At 40.2% G+C, this 16,055-nt stretch overlaps 1 protein-coding gene across 1 annotated transcript in view; it reads left to right on the top strand.

Moving 5' to 3' along the window:
* The window catches only part of CFAP54 (cilia and flagella associated protein 54), a 99,170-nt gene that overhangs the window by 23,234 nt on the left and 59,881 nt on the right, over window positions 1-16,055 (top strand). Inside the window, 8 exon segments of the mRNA XM_033161388.1 lie at window positions 2,093-2,163; window positions 2,703-2,831; window positions 4,484-4,616; window positions 6,134-6,208; window positions 6,302-6,420; window positions 8,211-8,381; window positions 10,502-10,594; window positions 13,104-13,289. Of these exon segments, the coding sequence (XP_033017279.1) occupies window positions 2,093-2,163; window positions 2,703-2,831; window positions 4,484-4,616; window positions 6,134-6,208; window positions 6,302-6,420; window positions 8,211-8,381; window positions 10,502-10,594; window positions 13,104-13,289 (977 nt within the window).

Raw genomic sequence — 16,055 nt, 5'->3', positions numbered from 1 at the left:
AGAGACAAAAGAACAGGCTTTCTATGCTAACTTCAGGGATCTTAAGATATTCTGGCCCTCATAGGAGTTCAGATATGTTTTGATCATGCACTACATTTGAAGAACTGTTCCTTTCCTCAAATAAGAGATTTTACCCAAACTGTATAAAATACTTAATGACCTCTAAGCTATTCACAACAATATTAAAAATAGATGGAAAAATGTTTTTCAAGTGAGTATAAGTGAATTTCAGTAAAAAAACTTGTTTATCTAGGCTCTAGAGGGACTGAATTATGCAGGTGATGTTTTTGTTTAAGAAAATGCGGGCAAATTAATGTAGTAATGTTATTTTATACCAGCAGCGATAAAAATGATGTATGGAACTGTTCATGTGAGATGTTGGTCGTGTGGGGCGACTATAGTAGGAGTTAAAACACATATGGGGAACTTGTAAATGTGTAGTACTTTTTTGTAAGAACATAATAAAATGAATTGAATAACAATTGTGATAGCATTGCCTGTAGATAATTAAGTTTTATCGTACAACAAATTTTAAGATAAAAGCTATAGAAAGCAAGTGTCTTAAGTGATCTGTAATGTTATTAGCCTCCCAGATTTTGGTTGTAACACACTGAAATTTTTAAAAAAATTATTTGAAGGATACAAATGGGTAAGAAAGATTTAAGAAGTGGTAGGCATGTTGAAACATAAACATGTATAGGACCGATCAAATTGGAACAATTTTTTAAAAAGTATTTGCTATTCTTTCTTAACTTTGAACTTGCCAGGAGCAAATAACTTTTATAACTATGTTTCTAACAGTGCAGTTCTCGACATGCCTACTCAAAAGTACCCTAGCACAGGCTTCCTCCACCTCGGCCCTCCAGATGTTTTGAGACTACAATTCCCATCTTCCCTGACCACTGGCCCTGCTGGCTAGGGATCATGGGAGTTGTAGGCCAAAAACATCTGGAGGGCCAAGGTTGAGGAAGCCTGCCCTAGCATAAAGTTTTGCCAGAATAACTCTGTTGGTGCTGCACAGTATAAAGTCCTCCGGCATATTTCAAGATGAGCTAGTGCTGGGGACTTGGTTGGGATTCTTAAGCAGATGACTGCACTGTTCATTCTTTAAAATTTTAATTTGAATGAGTTGGTCTGCCAACAGGCCTGGTGCCTGAAGCCAGCTCCCCGTAATAATAATAATAATAATAATAATAATAATAATAATAATAATAATAATACCCCGCCCATCTGGCCGGGTCTCTCCAGCCACTCTGGGCAGCCTCCAACAAATACCAAAATACAATACAAAGTCACAGTTTAAAAACTTCCCTAAACAGGGCTGCCTTTAGGTATTTTCTGAATGTCAGGTAGTTGTTTATTCCCGTGACTTCTGATGGGAGGGTGTTCCACAGGGCGGGCGCCACTACCGAGAAGGCCCTCTGCCTGGTTCCCTCTAGTTTTGCTTCTCGCAGTGAGGGAACCGACAGAAGGCCCTCGGCGCTGGATCTCAGTGTCCGGGCTGAATGATGGGGGTGGAGACGCTCCTTCAGGTATACAGGACCGAGGCCGTTTAGGGCTTTAAAGGTCAACACCAACACTTTGAATTGTGCTCGGAAATGTACTGGGAGCCAATGCAGATCCAGTTGCACCAGTCCAGTTGCACCAGGAAGTGATCTGACCATGGCACTTTTTCCTTGGGGATCCTGCCATCTTCCATTGCCTTCTGAGACAGACGGATGCCAATGAGAATATTTTAGTGGGAAAACTATTGTTTCGAAATACAATATTTTCTGATTTTTCAGTTAAATACCTGATAAATGAAACCACAGAATCATTTAGAAAGCGCTTCTCTAGGACTGTAGTCTATTTAGCATTAGCCTCTGTGAAAAGTGCTGTACAGTACATTAAATTGACATTTAAATTGTATGACAGTTATTTATGTGCAGCTCCTAAGTTCTGGACAAAATATATTTAGCTACTTTGTCAATGCATGATAAATATTTGCCATTGTAGAAACAAGGTAACAAACTAGAGGAGTTCACTGCTGGAGTCTTTAGTTAATATATCTAGTACAGTGTCCTATTCTAACTTGATTTCTCCGCCTCTTTAGTGCCAATAGAAAAAAATGATGCTGCGTTGGTTTTGGAATACTGTTTAGAAGATATGCCTTCATTAATACAGGTATAGCCTCCATTTCTACTAGACTAAGATATGCCACTGTTTAATATTCATAATTTTGAATAGAGGTAACAGGTAAGGAAAACCGATAGGAAAGTGCTTTAAAGAATAAAAAGCTCAGGTTTTCTCCAAGCTAATCTCAGGTGAGTGTGGGGGAGGGCATGAGTTTCCCCATCTTTACAAACTCACAGTTCCTTAATTTCATAGTAACAGCACATCACATACTTGCTGTGTATATAGACCCACATTTAACCAGAACCAAATAATGAGGATAAAATAAGCCAAAACTAGAAATAATGGTTAGCAAGTTGGGAATTGTTTGCATGATTGCTAAGGCAGGAATAACCTTGTGCATGCAATTTGAATAATTTTAGCAACTATCTACTAGCTTTTAGCTGGTGAGCAAATTGTTCATATGGACCCAAAGAGATTTCATTTTGCTTCTCTCCTTTTTATTTCTAGTTCTTAAATTTGTCTTAGAACCAACATCAATAGCTTTCCAATTTTCATTTTTATCAATCTAATGTGTGGACTCCTTTTAGAAATCTCCATCAGAACAGTTGCATTTGGCTTATGAGTACCTGGACAGAGCAATTAATGCAATGAATCGAGCTCGCCTAATTACTCTTTTACCTGATGGTACATCGGTGTTAGATAACTGCTGCAAAAAGGTATGAGCTTCAAGTAAGAAACTGATGTGAACCACAACTCTCAAATTTGCTTGGCCTATTGAGAGCACCCCTTTCCCACTCTTTCTTTCCAGCTTCTCATCCCATTTTCTTTCTGTCACCCCTAAACTGCTTAAGCATCTGATCTATATATATCACATTTTTTTCTTATCCACCAGTTCTCTTAACAATTTCCAGTGGAGCTTTTTTATTCTACTGAAATTATTTCATCCATTACTTTTTTTACTTGTCCGTCTGCAATGCCATGTTACTAATATCTTCCTCTATGTGCCATTCTGGGGAAAATAATGGGAGCTTGGCTGCTAAGAGGAAAGGTTTGCTGCTACTGTTGCCCATGGCAGTGGCAAAATTGACAACACAAACATATATAACACCTCTCTCACGCAGCACACACATGCTTCTGTCTCCCAAGTGCACATCTCTCTCTCTCTCTCTCTCTCTCTCTCTCTCTCTCTCTCTTACACGCACACACATCCATAGGGATTTGTCTGGGTAGGGTTTTCTCCAAAATAACTTTCTAAATAAATGGGTGGGGATTTTTAAATAACTGATCCCCACCTCCATTGTTTCACCTATTCAAATGTCTCTTCAGGAGTTGTGTCAGAGTTGTATACAACCTAGCTTAATTGGGGTAGAATTGAGTTTCTCACTATGACTATCATTCCATCCATGTAAACCTTTCCACTTGCCAGGCAGAACAACCTTCCTCGTCCTCTCCTTGTGTGTACTGTTACAGTCAAACCTCGGTTCCTGAACACCTCTGTTACCGTACGTTTTGGCTCCTGAACGCCAAAAACCCAGAAGTAAATGCTCCAGCTTTTGAACGTTTTTGGACCCGAATGTCCGACGTGGCTTCCACTTGAGTGCAAGAAGCTATTGCAACCAATTGGAAGCCACACTTCGGTTGTCGAATGTTTCGGAAGTTGAAAGTTCTTCCGGAACAGATTACGTTTGGCATCCGAGGTTTGACTGTATATGGGTTCTGACCCTCCAAAGCAGATTTGGGGAAAGGAGAGTAGAGAAGTCCTGTTGAACTAGGGAGAGCCATTGCATTGCAACTTTTGCACACTATGGGAAAAATTAGAAGGCTTTCACATGTATTAACTGCATATGTCTATTAAATGGGTTTGTGCTTTCCTCAAGTAGAGCAAGTGTATATACATAATTTAAAGACATTTCAGACACCCACCACTCAAAATTCCTGAAACAAGCATTTTTTTTGGGGGAAAGGAAAAATAGTTATAGTGGAGATAATAAGTAATTCTTTGATTATTTTCTTGAGCTGCATTGTAGCATGGGAATGTAAAGAATGAACGATACGTAAGATGATGAAAGTTAAGATGAATGAAGTGGTAATGAAATTTATTAGAACAGATCATTAGGGTATTTTTCTCAAATGTCTTTTTTTAAAGCATCTTGTTAATAAAAGGAATAATTGTGTGTGTCTCTGTGTGTAATGTTTATTTCCATGCTCTGTCCCATCTGTTCTTTCTGTATTTGTGATTATTATTGTCCTTTGTGAAGGTTGTTTAATGGAACCCCCAAAAGCATTTTTTAAGAATCATCACCAGTAACACTGAAAAATACCCCCTAAAATGTTTAAAACTGAATTTTGTTTAATTCCTTTCTATCAGAATTGGAACAAATGGTCAGCATGTGACACCAATGAAAAATCCGTTATAGGAAACAATTTTATTATGGATTTACACATTGAACTTATTCAGGCTCAGCATCGAGTAGCTGTTAAACTTCTTGACTTGCCACAAGGTAAGATTAAATAAAACTGACTGATGCCATGTTTTAGTAAAAGATTTTCACGGAGGAAGACCAGTACAGCTTTATGATAATATGATGTAAAATATTGCCCATTTTTTTTGTTTTTTTAATGCTCAGTGATTTCCTGGCTATTTTGATAGATGCGGATGACTGTTGTCCAACATAGTACCTATACTGTATGTAAAATACATATTCAATGTGCAGTGCTTATTGCTAAAAATAAAAGAATTTTCTACCCAGCTAGGTTATCTATTATGTAGCTGGGAACTGGAGATTGATCTGCTGGTTTCCCAAGCCTGTACTGCATGGCTCATTTAGACCATGGCATGACTCAAAAGTGAAAGCTGAGGCTGGTTTTCTCTGGCACAAGGGTTGGAGAAGGTGTTGGTGCCATATGGTGGGACATGATCACCCTTGAAAGGAGATGAAGGCTGCCCAGTAGCGGGGAAAAGGAGCAATTCATGAAGCTGGAGCAATTCACCAATCAACAGATCCATCCTCTTGGGTTGGAAATGTCTGTCAAAAACACTTGGAAGATTAGCTACCACCAAGATAGAATACAGAAGGACCATTAGAAACCTACTGCAGTAGTACTGCCCTTTAAAAAGCTAGGAGGGGCACCAGGGTCACAGGGAAATAAACTGTTCCACTTTGCTTGTTTCTACACCTTACCTTCATCTTCTTGAGTTTTTCTGAGGGACAGTGGATGAAGCTGGGCTATTGAACCAGATTATTTAAATTTGGTTTTGTTTGTTTTTTAAAAAAGCAAAACTACCCTCTCTCTCAGAATTACAATACCATTTCATGAACCCTTGATTTAAATGTTTTAGTGTTAAGTATAAGTGAGAGAAAAATCATTTGAGGATCATTGGGAAGCATCCTAAGCATTCACTTTCAATACAAGGAAGGCATTCATTTTGCATTCTGTCTATCTTGTTCTTCCACGAGTAGCTTTTGAGTTTCGAGTTCTGTTATGCCGCAAGCATCTGGCACCATCATTCTAAACCAGGAATAATCCAAATATTGGGCCTAAATAAACCTTTTCCGTTCATCTCAGATTTGAAATTATTGCTGTGGGTACACAGGTGTTTCCAAAAACAAACTTGCAAACTGTGGGTAATATACATGCATCTTGAAACATCTATATGCAATTGCAGTGGGGTCCACCTGTCCACGCAGGACTCCTGGTGCTTGCACGCAGGTGCAGAAAGTTGATATCCACACCATGTGTTGCAATGCTACACCTGCATCTTTTGAGTAGCAGCTGTATCTGCAGCAACTGTGTGTACCTAGCAGTGTGTGAATCCACCTAGGCTTCATAAAAGGAATGCATTTTTGCATACTTAAGTGTACACTCTACTGTAGTTTTATACAATTTGAAGAGTCGAATGAAAAGTAATCCTAATGCCATGGTGGGATGATAAATACAGGACTCGTATAGAATCTAATGTATTATGTTGTTTTAAGTAAATGACATTTAATATAAACTAATGCTTACTTCTTTGTAGGCATTCAGATTGGTGGTAAAGATATTAAATCAAAGGCCACTGCAAAGAATTTACACCAGTTCAAACATTTAACAGGTAATGTACATTAATATGTACTTGTCAAATTAGATTATGGAAACACTGTACTTTGCCTGATTTACTATTTTACTTTAAACAATTGCTTCATAGAACAAGATGTAACAAATAAAATAAAGAAGAATAAATTGTCGAGAGCTCTCTACTTGATGCAGAAGGCTACACTGATGCCAGGAGGAACAGCCAGTTCTTCCCCAAAACAGCTGCTTGAGGTAATATAAATTACCTTGCAATTAACGGAAGTCCTATTATTATGCATCCTTATATTAGTTTGCTGTTGGCATAATTGTATGTTGAAGAATCTGAGGAAATCGTTGGCAATAAGAATGTTAAAAATTAACAATAGCAGCAAGCCTGGCAGGTCTTTTTCTTTTTTTAAATGTGAGTTTTTAAGAAATCACTTCTCTTCTCAAAATCATATATCTAAGTACAGTTACAGATAGGTAGCCATGTTGGTCTGCCATAGTCAAAACAAAATAAAAAATAAAAAAATTCCTTCCAGTAGCACCTTAGAGACCAACTAAGTTTGTTTTTGGTATGAGCTTTCGTGTGCATGCATGTGTGTATCTGAAGAAGTGTGCATGCACACGAAAGCTCATACCAAGAAAAAACTTATATATCTAAGTGTAATTCTATTTCTATTAAGCATTAACAATGATTCAGATACAGTGGTACTTCAGGTTACAGACGCTTCAGGTTACAGACTCCGCTAACTCAGAAATAACGCTTCAGGATAAGAACAGAACAGAAATTGTGCTCTGGCAGCGCAGCAGCAGCGGGAGGCCCCATTAGCTAAAGTGGTGCTTCAGGTTAAGAACAGTTTCAGGTTAAGAATGGACCTCCAGAACGAATTAAGTTCTTAACCCGAGGTACCACTGTAGTGGGAAATGAAAGATAAAGGCTGGGGGTCGGGAACCTCTTTCAGCCTGGAGGCTGTATTCCCATTAGGGAAACCTTCCAGGGACATGGGTAGAAGAATGTACAGTAGGCTATATTCTAACCACGCAAAAATAAGAGGTTTCACCTTACCAACCCACCAACTCACCCTCCATCAGGCAATCAGTAAGCATTATCACAGGTCAAGGGCACATTCCTACCAGGCATTTCTTCTCTGGAACCCACTTTTGGGTTTATAAACAACAAGACAAATAACAGTTGGAGGTCTATTACATCATGCTGTCTTCAGTTCCAGATAATAAATTTATTTACATATACATGTATAGAAATATTACTTTAGTGAAGGGCGTGGTTAGGTTTTTCATGTACTATACCTGGAACCTATGGGAATCTTAACATTCCTGCTGGAATGGTTGTTCTCTATTGGGCAACCCCCAAGTGGGAACTGTTCCTCCTGTTACTTCAGGCATGAAAGTGTCGTCGCTCCAACAGACCCTCACCATGGAGTGATAGTTCTCACCCCAACTCTGGTAGCTCATTATTATTTCTTTAAATAGAGAACTAAATCAGGGGTTGTAGCTAACAGAAAACTGTCCAATGAATTTGTGATAGATCACTTAGATTTCCTAGGTCCAAGTATAAGGGTTTGTTTAGGCCACTGCTCTTCATTTCAGTTCTGTCTCAGCCCTGATCTTGATGCATTTTCCATTTATGTCTACTTTCTCTTCCCAAAGCTATAGGCACAAACTCAGTAGTACAAATTCATCACAAGGGCGGGAAATGATGATAAAAGAGGAGGGGGCAGGATAAAGTCTGGAAAGAAGGGCAATGGCAGAGACCTCTGTAATGAAATTTCAGTAAACAAGGAACAAACTTTAATAACAAACCAGAAACAGTGATAGATCACCGAATGGGGTACAGAATGTGTCTGCTCCTTGCATAAATGGTGTGAAAAAATGCTTGTCCAGGCACACACTACACACAGTGTTCCTGATTGTTCTTATTCTCTGCCCTATGAATCTGCTGTTCTTTATATTTATTCTTTCTGCTTGCATCTGAAATATATGTAAGCCAAATAACACTTCTGAGCCTTTTTAAATCTTAGGAAGCACTTACTCTAATACAGAAAGCAGAAGCTGAACAAAATGCATTACGTGCTTCTTACCTGCAACCTGCAAGTAGCGTGAAAAACAAAGTTCCACCTCCTCCTATATTGCTGTCCAGATCACATAATTCCATGGCTTTTAAACCAGCACCATTTGCTTCAGATGTTAAGGTAATACCTCTTAGCACACTCACACCCACATATATACACTAAATAACATTTGGCCAGTTTGTTGTGCCATTAATATGGCCAAGGGTTGAATGCATCCAACTCTATGTGCAACTGCTCATGCAACGGGACTTCACCTTCTCCTCCTCATTGCAGTTCCCCATCTGCCATCAAAATCTACCCTGAATGGTTGCTTCAGAGTGATTTGGGGACTGGAGGAGGGAGAAGAACATGAAGTCCCGTTGTGCAAGTACAAGTCTGCTCATGCCGTGTTGGACTCTGACTCATGGATGGTATCCAACACAGTAGTTCTAGTACTACAAGGATTTCATTTGCACAACAGAACTTCTTCCCCCTGTTTTTCACCACGTGCCCTCCTGCTCTGGAGGGTTTTGGGAAACTCCATAACAGATTTAGGAGGAGTGCAGGGAGAGGAAAGTGGGGGCAAAGGTGGAGTTCCATTGCTAGCAGATGTACTTGGACACTGCCTTATGAGTCAATGGGATACACATACTGTTTTCACAGAATTATATTTTGCTTGATTATAAGGAATGCGAGTACCTTTTCCCACTTCTTTTTAAATATAATTTCATGTTCAGTTTTCAGTGTGAGCAAATCTTAAATGTAAAATATTTTATGCACATATTTAAGTATCAACAGAAAGAGAAATAGGTGTTCTGTCTATATATATCCTGCTAAGGCGCAGTTGTTTGTGCACAATGCTTTATGCCAGGGGTCAGCAACTTTTTTCAGCCATGGGCCAGTCCCCTTGTTGGTGGCCGGATTATATTTTGGGGAAAAAATGAACGAATTCCTATGCCCCACAAATAACCCAGAGATGCATTTTAAATAAAAGCACACATTCTACTCATGTAAAAAACACCAGGCAGGCCCCACAAATAACCCAGAGATGCATTTTATATAAAAGGGCACATTCTACTCATGTAAAAACACTGATTCCTGGACCGTCCGTGGGCTGGATAGAGATGGCGATTGGGCCGCATCTGGCCCATGGGCCTTAGGTTGCCTACCCCTGCTTTATGCAAATGCAGAGCATTCATCTCTAGGTGGCACAATATATTAATGCATATCCTTTTTGATAAAGTTTTTTTTAAAGGTTTTTGAAATCGTAGATAAATAGTAAACTAGACAATTCATCACTCTAGAACAACATTTTAGAAAATAAATTCATGATTATATTGTTTGACATTCTACGTTCCATTAAAATACATAAAATATCTAGACAGAAAGTCAATACTGCTCAGTACGTGAACTATAACGTGAAATGAATATTTCATTGAAATTGCTATATTTTGTTTTACAAGTAGCACTATGTTGTTGTATGCCTCACATATTTTAGTTCTATGAGCGTCTATGACTTCAATATTTAAAGAAGCCAATATTTAAGGGTATATTGTGTCAGCACCTGTATGTTGCAGAATTTGTTTCCTAAGGAGGTAACAATATACAGTAATCCACTGCTTTTTAGAAGGGATTTTCACTGGTGGGGAATGAACTCAGAAGGGCACTTTTAACCAGGCAAAAGGGGACTTTAAAGCATTCATAAAATACAAATTATGTAATAAAATACAGTGGCTATATTATTGTTTAAACATTAAATGTAATTTAGGGTGCTTCCAGAAAGGGGCTTAATATTGTTCAAATCTGACAAATGGTGGTTTGCAGCAAGTTTATTTTTTAAAATCTTATTGCAATAATCTAAGAAAGAGCAAATGCAGAGTGGTGGTGGGAAATCAGATCGGTGTTTAGATGTCAGTGATGTCGTGTGAAAACTCAAAATTTGGGTGCATGAGGAACACTTATCCTACAATAAACACCTGTCAGAGGGAACCCCTAAGAAATTTAACATGTACATTTAACAACCAACTTAATTTAAAGTAATTATTCACAGGTAACTGCAGGGGGAAGGAGGAAATGGGAAATTTTCCTTTTGTGAACTTTGCAAAATTAAGTAGCACCATAATTAGAATCCCATAGTGATTTGGAAAGTATTTCCCCAGCAACTTATTGTTTAACTGCCTGGTATTATAGGGCAATCCTAAACATTTTTACTTTAATGTTCTGCTGACGTACATATTACAACTCACATTTTCTTTTTAAAGATTGCATGGTACTGTATTTTTGGACGTATAGCAGAAGGATGTAACCCAAAAGTCCGGTTAAATAATTACAGCCTTAAGAACACAGCAGAAGTGGTAAGGTCTTCTATAATCGTAGTCCTCTGTGAGTTTGTCTGCCTGACTACTGAACTGCATTGCTGGTATAGGCAAGAGTGGTAATGCTGAACGTAGTGGAAGAAGAACATAATAGACTTTATGTGGAAGATGGAACTTGAGCCCACTTTAATTCCCATTCTACTTAGGATTTGCGTAAGGAAATAGCCCAACGTTCCCCAGCTTTCAGTAAGCTTTTGAGTATTTTGTAGCATCAGCAGCTAGTATTCTAATCTACTGAGAAATGAAAATGGAATTCGGCATATTTCATGAGGTGTGGCAAGCACCAGTAATTATGTCGGTTGAGTAATACAAACTGACTACAACTTCATAAAGGTAAAGGTAAAGGGACCCCTGACCATCAGGTCCAGTCGTGTCCGACTCTGGGGTTGCGGCGCTCATCTCGCTCTATAGGCCGAGGGAGCCGGCGTTTGTCCTCAGACAGCTTCCGGGTCATGTGGCCAACATGACTAAGCCGCTTCTGGCGAACCAGGGCAGCGCACGGAAACGCCGTTTACCTTCCCGCTGGAGCGGTCCCTATTTATCTACTTGCATTTTGACGTGCTTTCGAACTGCTAGGTGGGCAGGAGCTGGGACCGAGCAACGGGAGCTCACCCCGTGGCAGGGATTCGAACCGCCGACTTTCTGATCAGCTAGCCCTAGACTCTGTGGTTTAACCCACAGCGCCACCTGGGTCCCTTCATAGATGAGGACTAATTCATTCTTCTTCTTCTTTTAAACAAACCTTTTATTATTAAAACTTGAAAAGGCCAAGAATGAATAAATTTTAATATGATACACCAAACATACTTGGGGGCGGGGACAACGACAGAAACAGTCACTAGAATGGCTTTGTGGTAACCAAGGTAAGTTCAAGGCAGAGAGGGAGGCATAAGGCGGTAAATGAAGAGGAGGAATTTCCGTTTCTTAAGTAAGAAAGGTTGAAGGAAGCAAGGTTTAGACAAAGGTCATATGTCATAGATATTGCCAAATAAGTCACACTTCTCTGGGATAAGTCACACTTCACTTTCAGAGGAGGGCTCTTTTGTGGCAGAACATTACTCCTGGCAGAGATGGCACCTCCAATTTAGGATTCTTCTGTTAGGTACCAGCATATTTACAGGTTAAACACAATGATAGATCTACAGACAGGTATTTCCATCAATGTTAAACTGACAGGGCTCAGTGAGGAACTTGCAAATAGCACTGATGCAAGTAGTGATTAGTGATGGATTTTTAGGTCTCCCTAAAATGTGCTAGGCCATAGTGTTCCTGATTTGAATGGGTTTGTGTTGTATTAAGTATTAATGGCAGGAAATTGGTAACATGTAGGTGTTACAATGTGATGGTTGCTGGTGTGGTTCATAATCTGAATGCTGAGTGCTTTATAGGCACTGGAAATCCTAAGGAACATTTTCCTTCTCTCTAATAGAATTTTAATGGTTCACCTACCGATCAGAAGAACAGGCATATATAACAGGCATCTTCTTTTCATGCTTTGAACTTTGTTCTCTAAAGTTTAAAGCATGATATGCCTGACAGGTGAACTTTTTCTGATTTCTGTTGTAGTATAAAAGACCTGAGAATAGCAATGTGTTCTGAACCCCTGGCCTACCTGGTCCAAAGTCCAAAGGTCAGGAAACGCAGTCCAGCGTCAATCCAAGTAGCCAAGTCTGAAGTCCAGCGATCAGAATGCAGTCCAGAGTCAAACCTGAAGCACAGCCCCATAGAGGCCCAGGAGCATCCAAGCCAAGGTCCACCAACATGGGCAGTTGAACAGACACTTCACCTCCATTTTGCTTCCCTTTTCCTGCATGCTGATTGCAGCATCTGGCCTTGATGAGGCATATTCTGCCTTCTCCAGCTGAGGAATCACACACTTCCAGAGCTAGTGATCCCCACTTGGCCAGCTAGGGAGCTTGGCTGTTTGCCCTTGCCTGCCTCAGTCTCCTAGAGCGCCCCTCCCACCACCCCCTATGCATCAGAGCCCACTGTCTTCATGGAGTCAGGGGCCTCTCTGGCTCTGGTGATGGGTTCTGCTGCTCTGGTTAATGTGCATTGACCACCCTCCCCCTCGCCATCCTCCATCACCCCATGATGAGTACTTCCTTTCCCATCCCTTGCTTGCCTTGTGTGTCCTAGACCTGGCTACACCCCTCCCCATGATCCTCTTCCTCCTCCCCATCATCCTACCAGTTCATGACACAGTGAGGAAGTTGGCAAATATCCCATAGAAAAGCAAATTAAGGGGAGCTGTCACTTAGAAATCATCCAGGTTTTAGTGGCATTTTTAGTCTTGGTAATAGCAAAGCTTTTGGTTACAATGTGTAAATCACACACATCTTTTTACGGGAATTTATGACAAGCTTCTAAATCCCACCCCCCATAACTTCTATGGTACCAAAGTTGCTGCTTTCATTGTTTATACTGGTGTCCATTACCATAGTGCTATTTCTTTTTTGACCCCAATGAAGTTATTCTTTATTTTAAGGTACCATATGATGAAACTTGCATCTTGGAAGTAGAAGACTTAGAGCCCAACCAGAGTTATATATTTGCAGTTGCAGCATATGACTCGGATGGAAATCTTATAAGTGGTAGCATTGGAGAAACAACTAAGCCAATTCTTGCATACCCTCCTCTTTCTGCTGCTGCTGTCCGAGCATACCTGATTCAGGTAGAATATATCATTAATGAACCAATCCATATTTGGTTGTGGGTTTTTTTAACCATCCTTTTCCTTTTCCTTTAGAATATTGCTATCATCTCATCTCTCTCCTTGCTATTTTGGGAATAAAATCAGTAACTATTGATACATAATAGCACACAAAACAAAATTCTTCCCTTGGGCATTAAAAGAAAACTAAGAAATCCTGCAGACACAATCTCCCCATTCTCCTGTGTTCTCAATAATTTCCTACTCAATAATAGTTATAGCTTTGGACGTGTGTAAGTTAAGTTTCTTAAAGCTTATATTGGGGTCTGTTGAGGTTTGCTTTTTTTTTGTCCACACAAGTTGTTCTGGAATAAGTGCTCTTGTGTACAAAAAAAGGAAATTGGGGGACGTTTATTGAGAATGCCCCTGTGAAAACGACATTCGCTGCCAGTCATTGGCTAAGATCACACATTAGATTTGCAGTACTTAGCTGAGATAAGGCAAGATGACTTGAGTAAACAAGAAATAGGCCGCCCAAACTAGAGATGGGTTTTGTGCTTGCTCCCAAAATGAATTGCTGTCTTTGAACTTTAATAGTGATTGCTCATAAACACTCATGTGGTTCTCTGAACATTCAGCAGTGCTAGAAGTATGCAGTTCTGCCCTTGTACAACTGCTGCCCTGGCCCTTTCCTTTCTTCTAAGGACAAAAAGGGCTTTATTTAGAGAAGAGGAGCAGATGAAGGAAGGCTCCAGAGATTTTGGGAGAAGTCTGTCTGATCTCCAATGTAAAAGTTGTGGGGGAATAAGTTTAGGGAAATCTGGTTTTACACTTCTAACTGGAATATCAGAGTTACAGGTAGGAAGCCGTGTTGGTCTGCCATAGTCAAAACAAAATAAAATAAAAAATTCCTTCCAGTAGCACTAAGTTTGTTGGTCTCTAAGGTGCTACTGGAAGGAATTTTTTATTTTATTTTGTTTGGAAAATCAGAGTTCTTTACTGGCATGCAGTTGTCCAAATTCCACAGATAATGAAAACTCTAGGTTTAAGATTCTATGCCCACTTGTATATATGTGTATGTGTAAAAATAAAATTTTGCTTCATAGTTCTTGGATTCCTTTAGAGTCATCCTTGGATTCCTTTGGAGTTCCAGGCTGCACCTGTATTGGAGGGCACTATTATTTTCTTAAAGCAGTTGTGGGGAATGACCATCCCATGCATTAATTTGGCCTGCTAGGCATGCTCATTTTACCCTTGAGACTTTTGGCCAAGTCATGCGTACATACTTTACACTGGGCACCATAAGTGACATCATGTTTGGGGCAAGTAAAGAAGAGGCTTTGTGTCCATGCTGACCATTTGCAAAGCGTTGTGCACAGCAGTTTGCAAGTCTCAATGATTAGCTGGTCATCAGGTCTTGCAAAGTTCAGTTTGTCTGCAAAAATGCATCACCAGACATCTTTGTGACATCAGGTGACTGACAGGCAGGCAGCCTTGCCCACTCATCAAACTTGGCCCATGTGGGTGGGGGAGGTAAGGATCTGGGAACTGGCCAGCTCCAGGGCTGTCACCCCCTTAAAATTATTATATTACATTTTCTCAGCAGAGATTTTTCATTGTGGAGGAAGAAAAAGGATGTTTAAATGAATTTTTGTGTGTGGACCAAACTTTATGCAGAAACCACTATGCATATATTATGTGCATTTTGCTCAGATAAAGTTGTTAAATCATTTTCAGACTGAGTGAGCATTTACTCTAAGATTTCATGCAAACTTTTTGCTTGCCTTTATTTTTTGTTGTTTTTTGGGGGGGAGGTGAGTCTTGTGTGAGCAAACTGGATGAAACCTGCTGCAGGGAAAAACTGCTGAATGTTCCAGTTGCATAAAGAATCCTCAGCCATATGTTTGAGGTTTTAGACCAAGGGTTGGCAAGGCTTACCGGCCATGGGCCAGATCACTCCCGCGGAGATCGTCCATGGGCTGGGATGGTGCAGCGTGACGCCAGAAATTGCTTCTGCGCATGCCCAGACACCGAAAATCATACCTGCACAGAAGCGATTTTTGGCGTCTGGGCATGTGCAGAAGCAATTTCTGGTATCTGCGTGTGTGCAGGTGTAATTTCTGGCACCATTCGGCAAGTCCCCGTGTTGCACCGGTTTAGCGCAGCGTGTGGGGACTCGCCAAGTAGGCGGCTTGGTTCAGGGGCGGCTCATGGGCTGGTAAAACAGTCTTCATGGGCCGCATCCGGCCCATGGGCTGCACGTTGCCGACCCCTGTTTTAGACCATATACCAGTATTTCTGTTCATGAAATGATGTAGTCATCAAAACTTCAGGTCTCCTGAACACAAAGATCTTAAAGGATCCACCTGCCAAGCTTCTACATCCCTTGTAACACATCTTATTCTGATCCTCCTCCTTTTCATTTTCTACATTCAATTGTACAATCCACCCCGATCCCACCCCTGATTCCTACGGACTACAAACCCAACTCGAGTTCTTTGACTCACAACTCTCTGGGATTTGTGGCCTCACTTACTTTGCCACAAGCCCAGTCCTTCCTTTCAGCAGCATCCATACAGCGATGTACTCACTAAGGGATGCAAAATGGTGTGTGCTCTCCCTGTTGCTGTTTTATGCTACCTTGGAAGTCCACCTTCTGTTCTGAAGAACGTTGCTTTCATTTACGTGTAGCCCGAAAATTAATGATAGTTTTTACTAATAAATTTAACAGCTTTAGTACTCCTTAATGTTACTTCAAATATTCTTAGAAGAGGTATATGAAAAAAT

The sequence above is a fragment of the Lacerta agilis genome, chromosome 10, assembly GCF_009819535.1.
Source record: "Lacerta agilis isolate rLacAgi1 chromosome 10, rLacAgi1.pri, whole genome shotgun sequence".
Lineage (NCBI taxonomy): Eukaryota > Metazoa > Chordata > Lepidosauria > Squamata > Lacertidae > Lacerta > Lacerta agilis.
Note: the sequence above shows the minus strand (reverse complement) of the source record. Positions and strands in the feature narration are given on the sequence as shown.